General features: G+C 42.0%; 1 protein-coding gene across 7 annotated transcripts in view; it reads right to left on the bottom strand.

Moving 5' to 3' along the window:
• Positions 1–11,336, bottom strand: part of LRCH1 (leucine rich repeats and calponin homology domain containing 1) — a 206,940-nt gene that overhangs the window by 67,644 nt on the left and 127,960 nt on the right. For all 7 annotated transcript variants that reach the window (XM_019658684.1, XM_019658686.1, XM_019658683.1 and 4 more), the window contains exon 3: positions 10,577–10,703. In XM_019658684.1, coding sequence (XP_019514229.1) covers positions 10,577–10,703 — 127 coding nt within the window. The remainder of the gene's footprint in view (positions 1–10,576; positions 10,704–11,336) is intronic.

The following is an 11,336-nucleotide window of genomic DNA, read 5'->3' as shown; positions in this document are numbered from 1 at the left end:
TGGCCCAAGTTGGCACCATCATTGCGCTCTTCCCGGGCGAGGCAGATCAGTTGCCGGCTTCTGGACGGCCGCTCACGCTGGCTGCTGGCTACACACGGTAGCCCATGGCAACCCACCTGCCACAGGGGCTGCAGCCTATGCCGTCGCCGGCAACTCACGGCAGCCCAGCTCCAGGTCTAGCTGTTGTTCAGCATCTTAACTGTGGAGGGCAGTGTCACTGGCCCTCATATGTGGGATGCGAACTGGGGCCCTCTGGCGTCCGCGTCCCAAGCCAGTTCTTAACCATCGCGCCACTCGGCCGGCCCTGCACTATTTATTTTAAATGGAGTTCTTCCTGGAGGGCTAGAAACCTTGCATCTGAACACCTTTACATGCATTTTATCAGCAAGACTGTAGGGGTGTGCAGATTGTGTCTTCTTTGCTTTGGAAGGCTAATACTCTATTAATTGTCTACTGATCTTCTTCTGTATTCTTATCTCTCCTGTTCCCACTCTTCCTCTCAGATCTGGTATTCGTGCCTGGCTCTCCACCCCCCTTACCTCAGCTGCTCCTTTAGTCTAGACCAGGGGTCGGCTGGCAAACTGCGGATGCGGTTCTTTGGGTACATTCCATCTCAAAAGTTTGCCGACCCCTGGAAGAGACAATCCTGTCCTTCACAACAATTTAAAAATTATTCGAGAGCCATAAAGATATTTTTACATAATCACCATTATGTGACCAATAGCCTTTAAAATTTTCATAAATGAAACTATGATAGTTTTATTTTCATTTTCAATTTTACTTCAGATCTGTGGCTCACGAGCTGCAGTTTGCTGAGCCCTGGTGGCTCTTCCGTCTCAAAAGTTTTCTGACCCTTGGGCTAGACCAGCATTATCTCCCAGCTAGACACTTTATAAGTCATGGCTTGGTTTTCACGCATCATTCTCAGGTTCATCCTTCCCTGAGTGAAAATTTACGCAGTGTAAATTTCACTGTGTCATTTACTAGCTTAAACATTTGCAACAGCTCCTCAGGAACTACAGGGTAAAGTTCCAAACTCTGCAGCAAGGTCCCGCTCTACGATCCAGATCTATTTCTCCAGTGCCATCTCTCTGAGTACCCTCCCTTGCATCCTATACTCAACCATGTTATTGCTGCTTGCAGTTCCCAGTGTGTGCCAAGCTGTTTCACAGTCCCAAAACTTGTTCAGGCTCTTTCCCTGCCTGGCATGTCACTCTCCGGTATTGCCCTCTTATCCACCTACTCATCTTTCAAGACTTAATTCAAGCCTTGCCTCCTCCCTGAAACTTTTCTGAAGGCTTCCGCCACCTCTCCCCCTCCAATCGAACACCCGGGGAGAACTGGCCACTTTTTCTTTGTGCTCCTACAAATAGTCTGTTACTGTATTCATCCGCTCAAACGTTTCCCTCCTCCTATAAGCCTGTGAGTTCCTAGGTGGAAGAGACCATATCTTCTTCACTCTGTTCTCCTGGTGCAGAGCAGAATGCCAGTTGTAAAGTAAGGGATCAACAAATGTTCGATGAAATTTCTAAAGCCCATTGCTGCACAATACTGCAGTGTATTCTGTCTCATGGCTGGGATCACAGGATGTGCCAAATCTCTTGCAGGTCCTTCTTGATATCACAGAACCACAGATATATTTGGGCTATGAATGATTCCAATGAGATCAAGTCCTTAAATATTCCACATCACTGCTTAACCTGCAAAAATCTCCCCTTTCGTTCTCCCTTTTAGAAAGCAGCAAAGCTCAGTTTCAGAAACTGGTTTCACATTCACTCAGATAACACAAACTCACCACTGACCAATCCCCCTGACCCCGGGGCTATACAGAACACAGTGGATTTCTGTCCTCTAATCTCCTCTCATCTAAAGATGCCCAGGCGACGTGCCAATCTGTCAAGGTCATGAGGATGTTAAATGAATATCACTTGGTGAAAAGGAATATTACTCCTGCCAAAGGGAATGAAGCTGCAATCTATAAAGGCTGAGGGCACACCATACAATCAGCCCACCATACTCTTCTGTGCTCAGCTGTCTCACTGGGGGTGGGGTGGGTGGCATATGGCGGGTTAAGAACGCTAGGCGTTCAGTAGCTTCACCCCCAAGGTGGCTGTTGCTGCATCACTCGTGGTCCAGAAAAGTCATGCAAAATTTTATGAAAACCATCCCTAGTGTTCAAAGAGAAAAAAAACCTCACAAGCACATCTTCCAGAAACGTAAAAGTATAAGGAAGTAATTACAATATTAGGAGGTCCAGAGATTTGCTCAGTCGCTCTTGGCCACTCACTGAGTCAGTAAATTCCTCTACCTTTCTGAATATGCTTCCATATATGAGAAATAAAAAGTGAATGCCTTTTCCCCCCAATTCCTATGGCATTTGATCAGTCACATAAGAAAACAATCAAATCCTTTCAATAAAAGCTTCATCTTTCTTTGCCTTAACCAAGTTATAAATAAGCAAAAGGTACCATTCCATTTTAAAAAGAGCCCTCACACAAATGGTACACAGGTAAGCCCTAGAGATATATGAAATTAAATCATTCTATTGGGCTCACATTGGTAATGGGTGGAGGGAGGGTCGTGGGGGAAGAATTAGTGGGAATTATTTTCCATCTCTAGAGACAATTTATGTAACTAAAAACTAAAGTAAGTTTTTATAAGTCTGTGAGTGACAGCATGAGAAAATACTTTTTGCAGTTCACGGGAATCACAGATTTTCAGTGTGACACTGACAATTTTATGAAGTTTCAAGGACATAAATTTTAATAACATTCTCCTCTTTAAAAAAAAGGAGAGGGAAGCAAAAAGATAACAGATATATTTAGGCAGCATATTCACAGCATGAAATCTCGTGAGATGTTTATCCCATTTTTTCGTGTGTACTATAGTCATCTTGTACTTTGTTCACTACCCTCTAGTTAGTCAGAATTTAGGGCATGCTGTTTCTCTAAATATAAGGTAATTTTTCCAACATATATTTCTAACATAATGGCTTTATCAAAGAAAATCAACTACCCTCAGCTATATTTAAATGCTAATTTACCAATCGAGAAAATGACTACCCAATTTACTTTTTCTTTTTTTTTAAAGAACTTCATGTAATGATAAAAACAAGTTTTTCCCTCTGACTTACAAGACAGGACATCTGTAGACAATTAGAAACACAAAATCCAATTGTCCATTCACATTTTGAAGGGTATATGGTAAAGGTCAAATTATTTTAATAATACTCTGCACTGCTGTCAGTTACTTCCGGTCCTGCCAAAATAATAAGGAAAAAATGCCCAGGCAGATCTAGTATACAAATGAGATAAGAACTTTTCTCTAGTGTACAATCAATATTGTAGAAAACGAAGAAAACTAGCCCCTCCCAGTGACCGAACTTGCCAAATTTAAGAGGTCATAAATTTCATGACAAAAATAAAACCCCTTAGGTAATTATGCCTTAATTAGCTGGGAATGAGGAGGAGGAAAGAGAAGATAATAGTCTAGATGCCTTGGGATAAGATATTTCCGTTTAGAAAACATAAAAGCAATATCCCTAGAATGGCCTGGTTCTCTGGGACATGTCTGGCCACCGTTGGCCCAAGATAAGATAGGGCTATTTTTTTAAGTTCATTAAAGAAAATAAGATTTGGGAAAAAACATTAAAAAACAACAACAAACAGAACAAAACACTAATGCCTCACACTTCTGCAATTAGAATTTACCAAGGTATGAATTCCAGATTCAGTGGCTTCTTAGAATAGTCAAGTGAATTCCTTCTGAAAGACCTATTAGAACCTAAGCTTTGTCTTACAAAAAGGAAATTATTCCAAGACTCAGTGAAATCAAACTACCATATATTTAGTGTTATAATATTACAAATATACAGGTCGAATAATCATAAACATGTCATAAATATTTACTAACTCCATTCCTTTTGACACGGTAATAAATCTAATTACTATACAACAATATAAATACTTAAACTGAAGTTTTTATGGATCAGCTAGTTCAATTTTCTCAAATAGAACAAAATAGAGAAGTTTAAGTATGACTTATTTTCCACTGGTTTAATCAACAAGCTTTTAAGTAACCGGGAGAAAAATTTTAGAAGTTAAGACGCTCATTTCATCAGAGCCTTTCTAGGCAGTAAAGGAAGTCTCTAGAAGTGTTAAATGCCCATTGGCGGTTAATACATTTTTGCTGACTAAGTGCTAGTTGTTAATTTACCTTTAGAATGCAAAAATGCTAAAGATTTAAAACAGAGTAAATTCTCAGATTATTAATAGGTAATGCCAAGTAATGCTCATTTTCAGAAAATAATATTGTGAAAACGACTAGAAGTGTTTTTTAGGGTGTGACCTCTAATGAAAACCAACATAAAGACTGTGTCAAGATGATCTCTGTTAGAGAAGACATCCAGAGAGGCCAGGCCATAACTGGAATTGCACATAGTGTTCCCATGAGCTACCTTTCTCTGACTCTCAGGTTTTAAAAAACAGTGTGGTTATACTACTGCTTAAGTCCTATTTTTGTAATAAATCTACCTCTCTTTTTAATTGAAGGAAACACAAATATTCGGACAGGAAATGTAAGTTATTACCATTGGACTCCCAACGTGTGAGTGGGCCCTTCTTTTGGAAATGTCTTTTGTATGAATTACTGCATAACTTTAGGGAAACGTCTTAACCTCTCTGTGCCCCTGTAAAAAGTAGAGGCACGATTAAATAATTCTAAATTCCTTCCAACATTAGGAAAATCCATCTACCACATCAGAAAAAATGAACAGGCTTTGTTTGAAAGATACATACTTGACTTAGAGATCATGTCAAGTTTGATTTCTCAGCAATCCAAAACCTCAGTGCCTGTAGTCAGGCATTGAGAAATATCAATATGTTCATTTAAACTCCAAACTTTTTCAAGCAAGCTCTAGTATGACAGATCATTATCTCTCAAGACTTACCGAGTGTCTCTTTCCAGTAACTCTACCTCACCCCCTTCCACACACTCAGAAACACATGTCCCACCCCACTGCTCTTCCTAAAAAAGGCAGAAATTGAAGCAACAGAAGGATCTTGAACGAGTCATGGGTTTCCAATTGTCCCACAGAAACCAAAGAGGTTAGGAGGCATCTCCAGAAACTACAAATGGATGAATAATCATGGCAATCATGAATTTACGTCTCCACTACCTACCTCAGAGACTGGAATGCTATGCATAAAAATAATAAAGAAGGGATTTTTCTTCAGAAGCTGCTCAATAAATCCTTTGTCTATACTCAGTTTACTGAGTAATAACTCAGATTTCTTACTGAGTCAGGCCCCAGGTGCTTTTTCGTTGTAAAAGCAAGTTTCTGAATCAGTGATATTGAGTTTTCATACATGCAGGCAAGAGCTGGAAGACACAATTTTCACACACTGCATGATTTGGGAGAAGACAGAACTGAGAAAAACCAAACAAGAAATAGACCATCTCTGGACCCCAGCATGTCAGCATGCACAGAAAACCAATAAGAAAACTCCTTTGGCAAATGCCCTGTATCGCTCTCAAATTTATTAAGTGTTTTAAGTTGGTGTATCTGTCTTCATAACTGTCTGTAATTATAACATATGAATGACTTCATGCAGCATCTCTTACCAAATACTTACCATACCTTATCCTTCAGGCATGATTTGACAGCAAAAGAACCATGTTTCTAATATGTTAACATGGTTTTAATGAATAAAATGAGTTAGTCAGCACAAGAGAAGTCTGCTGACCCTTCTTTCCTGGCTGGGGCTCCTGGGTGAGGACACTTTCAGGCAGACACTGCCCATTTGTTCCACACCCTGCTTTTGTAACATATCTGATTCACTTTCAGCTGTTCATGGCCTGCCACAACTTTAATGGGAAAACCACTACAAGTTGAACATGGGCTTACAATCTCCACAAAGACCCAATGAGCACAGCTGCACTGGGCTGTGGAAAAGGGTGTAGATTCTCATCAGGCAAACCAGGTTTTCACCTCAGCTCCTCCACTTTGTAGCCTCATAGCTTTGGGTAAGTAATTCCAAAACTCAAAGTTGTGTCTGGTAAATGTAGACAGGATACCCACCTTGCTGGGCTAATGTCAAGATTACATGAAATGACAGGTCACATACCTAGTAGAGTGCCTCGCATGTAGAAGGTGCTCAGTAAATGGCAGTACTTTATCTCTCCCCATTAGAGAAAACACACACAGACACACAGATTTACAAAGCAACAGTGCAAACGGCTACAGCTCTGAGGGAACAAGGGGTACAGAAGTAATTCAACGTGGCCAAGAAGGTCAGAAAGTTCTAGATCATTTTCCTCAGAAAAGCCTCTGGAAGGGCCAGCTCCATAGATCTAAGATTACAGAAGTTCTCCTGGCCTCTTGTGGATTCAATGAAAGGACGTCTCAGTAGTGCCTCTTAATGGCTTCTTCATGTTAAGGAGGAACAGCTGCTGTTCAATATTCTCTGCACAACCTAAATGTCTAGAGAAGCCAATCGCTGAATGGCAGTGCTTTTCGTTTTAAGATTCTTAGGTAATTGTGATACATTTAAGAAGGTAAGACTTTTTTTTTTTTCCCAATTCCAACTTCCTTCAAAAATTAGAAAGGGCAATTCCTTTCTTGTAGATGGCTAAAGTGTTTTTGTGTTTATGTTTGTGTTTGCTTTTTAAGTAAATGATGACTCTGGAATGCTCCAGAAATAAACAGAGTTTATTTAAAAATAAATAGAGTTTACAACTCTGAGTCTAATGTGAAAAATTTAAGAATATTTCTTCCAGAATACTTAAACAATGCTGAGCCTAATAAACTGAGAGATTTTATGAGCATTTAGGTGGCTTAAAGTAGTCTGAACGCTTGGGGAGCTCCCATATTTTTTAAACAAGTTGGTTACTATGTAACCATAAAACAGAAGCCTCCCAATGCAATTCTAGACTTACTTTAGGGTCTCCCGGGAATTTTTTTCCAATTGATAGCTAAAAATGGTTACTATAATAATACTACTATTTTTAAGCAAAAAGATGAAAGATAAATAAGAATGGATGGAAACTAATCTTTTTTTAGTCTGTGACCTTAAGGAAGGTCAGTTACCCTCTGTGGTTAAATAATGGCAACTTACTGAATTTTTACCAACTTTACAAGTAAATGCTTTTTTAGGCTTGCTTAGATGCAGGTATCAAGTGGAAACAGCACAGGCTGCCCCATCCAGTAGGGAGGACACTGGCCACATGCAGCTGCTGAGCACGAGACATGTGGCCAGTCCAATCTGTGATGTGCGGTCAGTGTCAACACACACTGGACATCGAAGACTTAGTACAAAAAATATACATAAAATACCTCATTCATTTGATATTATACGCATGTTGACAAAATAATATCTTGACTATCTTGGGTTAAAATATATTATTAAAATTAATTTTATTTGCTTATATATTTTTAAGTGTAGCTACTAATTTAAAATGGCATTTGCTGCTTGCATTATCTTTCCATTGGACAGGGCTAGGTGAGGATGTTTCAACTTAAATAACAAGTTAGCTGTGCCAGGGTGACGGTTGGGATGTTGCTTGCTCATCGTTGCTTGCTCATCGTTTCTCTGCCTTGGGGTTTGTCATTTCTAACATGTCAAGACTTTGGATTCAATGCCTTTTGAAACCTGTACGGCTCTAACATTCTAGGACTCAAGGATTCAAGAGTTACTGTAGTGGAGAAAAGCCCCAAGGCTCGGTTGATGACAGCGCTGTAACCAAGAGGCAGGGCAGCTTTTGTCAGAGCTTGGCTCCAGACAGGGTGTTTAAGAAAAGCTCAGGGTATCCTGTACGGCCCGCCAGCAGCTCGTGTGTCCCACGGCTGGAGACAGGGCTGTCCTACTTCTTCCGCCAGCCCAGCAGCTGACAGGGTATTTGAGGAAAGCCCTGCTCTGCTGTGGGGCTGGCTCCAGGGCTCAGCACCTGTGCCACCTACTAACAGATCCGCAGTTTAGCAGCACAGCTGAGGGATGGCACGCTGTGGGCTTAAGCCCAGGGTGCAGCGGGACAGAAACACATTCCGGCTGCCGAAAGGTTCCAGAAGACTGACCTCACCCGTGTTCCACCCACACCCAGGAGCCCGAGGAGTGGAAAAAACCCGACTTGTAATTCCTACTGTGTTTGCAAGGCCCAATCCAAACTCTAGCAAACCTGAATTTTGTGATTTATCTGAGTCCTTAAGGACGCATATAACTATCAGTTTCATCCAAAGCATTATTCTTCCATATTTGTTGGTTTTCTAGAACCAGTTCAAATGGCACCTTCTCACTGAACTTGGACTCCAAGATAGAGTCCCCTCAACCCAGCATAGTACTTGGCCATCCTAACCGTCTGTCGCAAGCCACCTTCATGGTGCACTTTCCACCATTTGATGGCAGCATTCAGCAAACAACCTTGGGTGTCTATCATGTGCCAGGCACCGGGGTGCTACAGCAAATGAGATATTGTTCCCATCCTGAAGCAGTTCTCAAGGTGTGGAGGGAGCTGGCATGGAGAACACCGCATAAGATGACAAATGTGACTCTGTGGAAATGTGATGACAAGTATAGGGTGCTTGCCTTAGGAGCACCTAACTCAGGCTGGGGGGATCTGTGAAGGCTTTTTGGAGGAAGTGAATCTAACTTGGATATGAACTGACCAAGAGAGGAGGAGGAAGAAACAGTCTGCATTGAAAGAGTGATGTGCTCAAAAGGCCAGGAGGTGAAAATGAACAAGGTATGTCCCCAGAAGGCTGAAACTTAGAGGGTGAAGGAGCCAGGGGCAAGAGGTGAGCCTGAAGAGAAAAGCAGGGCCCCGACCACGGGGTCCTTGAATGCCCTGTGAGGAGCAGCTGATGGTCGCCTGAATATACGGCAGTGACCGTGAGGATAGAGCACCCAGCTCCACTCTACCAGCCTCAGCAGGGTGAAACTGCTTCCCACTCCCCCAGCATGCCACAGAGTCCCACCCAGGCTGTCTTGTCTTTGCACAAAGTATCCCTTTTCTCTTGAAGGCCTTCCTGTCCATGCCTTCTTTTTTCCATCTAGGAAATCCCACGTAGACTGATGTGAGCAGCCTCTCAGAGGTCTCTTCCCTTACAACCTTTCCCCGCCCAAGAGTGAATCAAGCATTCCCCACCCCATGAACATACTTCTTGGGCATCGCTGACTGAGTCAGGAGAGGACATCGGATTCAAAGCTTGCGTCTCGCTTAGAAACTGGGTCTGAGGCCTGCTAGTAGGTCCCTGCTAAGTGCTTTAGCCGGGAAGGCATTTAAACTTCGGATCTGTGGGCGAAGCAACTTCTCCACTGTATGCAGCAGCAGAAGCAGCTCATAGAAACAAACCATGGCTGTGATTCTTGACAACTTTCCAATGTCTTGTTCTAGTGATCAGATGATCACTAGATCAAATGATCCCTGACCAAATGCCCTGATACTGAGTGATGTGAAGACCCCCACATCTCTATAACCAATCCCAACTCTTGGTGTGAGCTAGTTGGAACAGGTTGCAGATGCTGCTATCACAGAAGTCCTGACAAAGGCACTTGTTATAGCTCTAATACTTTTATACAGCAATCACTCATTTCTGTACTAAAGTCAAAGTTCACACACATGTGACATGGGTGCTGTCACTCTCCTAACCAATTCTCAGTATAGACATGACTCAGTGATCACAGCACTCTACCTGGGCCTGACAAGCCATCACCGTGGTATTCCATGTGGTCCCGGAGAAATTAATTATTGGCACACGTGAGAAAAGTTATTGGCCATCAATGGTCTCGACTGGCACCCACTTGAGGAATGTTCCTGTGTCGTTTCATGGTTGTAATCACAATATTTAGCTCTGTGCTTGACACAAGATCGGTGTGAAATAATGCTTACTTGAAAGATAAATTATCACTTATGTTTTAACCTGATTGCTCATTCTTACCTTCACATTCACTCATTTTAGCTCTATGGAAGTAGATTCATGCTTTCCCATTTTAAGAAACAAGGCGATCAAATCAGTAGTGACACAGCTGAAATGCAGCAGTGCATCTTAGCTCAGGCACACACTCACAACCCATCTCTGCCCCTCTGTAACTTGTTCTTCTTTTTTGTCCCTGGGGATATGGTCACATTTGAAAGCTACATTAATATGGGGCATGGTTACTCAAATACTTACAGAATCAGAGCACTCTGTGCTTTCTGTCGTGTGACTTAATTCATAAAGTGGGGCCTACTAACTTATTTGTAGGCTATTTTTCCAGTTTATCCATAATTTATTACAAACTTCTAGCCAATACAAAAAAAAAATAAGGATCTAACTACAGTATGATAACCTGTAAACTTCAGGAGCAGTAAATCCTGTAAATTCCAGGGAGTGTAAACTACGGGAAATCTGCAAATTCCAGGAACTGTGTCTGTTACAGCAAAACCAAAATTGTTCCTCTCCCTACTCAATGTTTTTATCATATACAGCCCTCCAACAACATAGGCTCTTCCTTGTCCAACTGTAGCAAAAAGTCTTTTCTGATGACTGCAACAACCTATGATTAGTAAACAAAAAAGAGCATCTTAAAAATCAGTAACATACCAACTCCATTAACTGTTTGAGCTGACCTATCTCTTCTGGCAGCGATCCAAGCTTGTTGTTACTTGCAATTAAGACTTTGAGAGGCAGGCCACACAGGCAGGCAGGCAGGGCAGACAGCTGATTTCGACTGCAAAGACAATATAAGAACACATGTAAACATACATACCGTTTGTGAACATGTTTTTAACAAGCAAGGAGAAAGGGGTGACCTGAGAAGACATTTTACAGATATAAAAATCCAATAAAGTTTCTATACGTGTAATGACTCAAACCCCAAGTGTATAAGAAAAGATATTTTACAAAAAGAGAGTTCTGAGAGCAACAACTTTCCCAGCACAAGGGACCCCTGCAGAAGCTGAGCCTACGGCCAGCCAGGAGACAGACGGGCAGCACACACCCTGCTGCACCAACAGCAACAGGAAACTGCTGCCAACTGTCCTCTTCCTGACAGTGTGAGCAAGAAACTCCAAGAGGACCAAAGCAGCCGGCACGTGAAGGCATCAATTACTCCATTTTAGTAGTCACGGGGAGATCATTTTCCTGCAATTCACAAAACCCCTGGCCGATTGCCAACGTTTTGACTCACTGTGGTTCAAGTCTGTTTGGGTATCTGCAAGAGACCTAATTCAGAAACAAAAGTAAAGTTGGCCTTCTGGCAAAAGCGAAGCTGGAGCCTACAGGGGTTCAGTTTCACAGAGCAGCCTGCAAAAGTCTGAGCCCAGGTCCCACCTCAGCTCTGCATGAAGAGGTTCTCAGCTCA

Source organism: Hipposideros armiger, unplaced genomic scaffold, assembly GCF_001890085.2.
Source record: "Hipposideros armiger isolate ML-2016 unplaced genomic scaffold, ASM189008v1 scaffold_287, whole genome shotgun sequence".
NCBI classification, from domain to species: domain Eukaryota; kingdom Metazoa; phylum Chordata; class Mammalia; order Chiroptera; family Hipposideridae; genus Hipposideros; species Hipposideros armiger.
The sequence above is the reverse complement of the archived record's forward strand: the minus strand, read 5'-3'. Positions and strand labels throughout refer to the sequence as shown.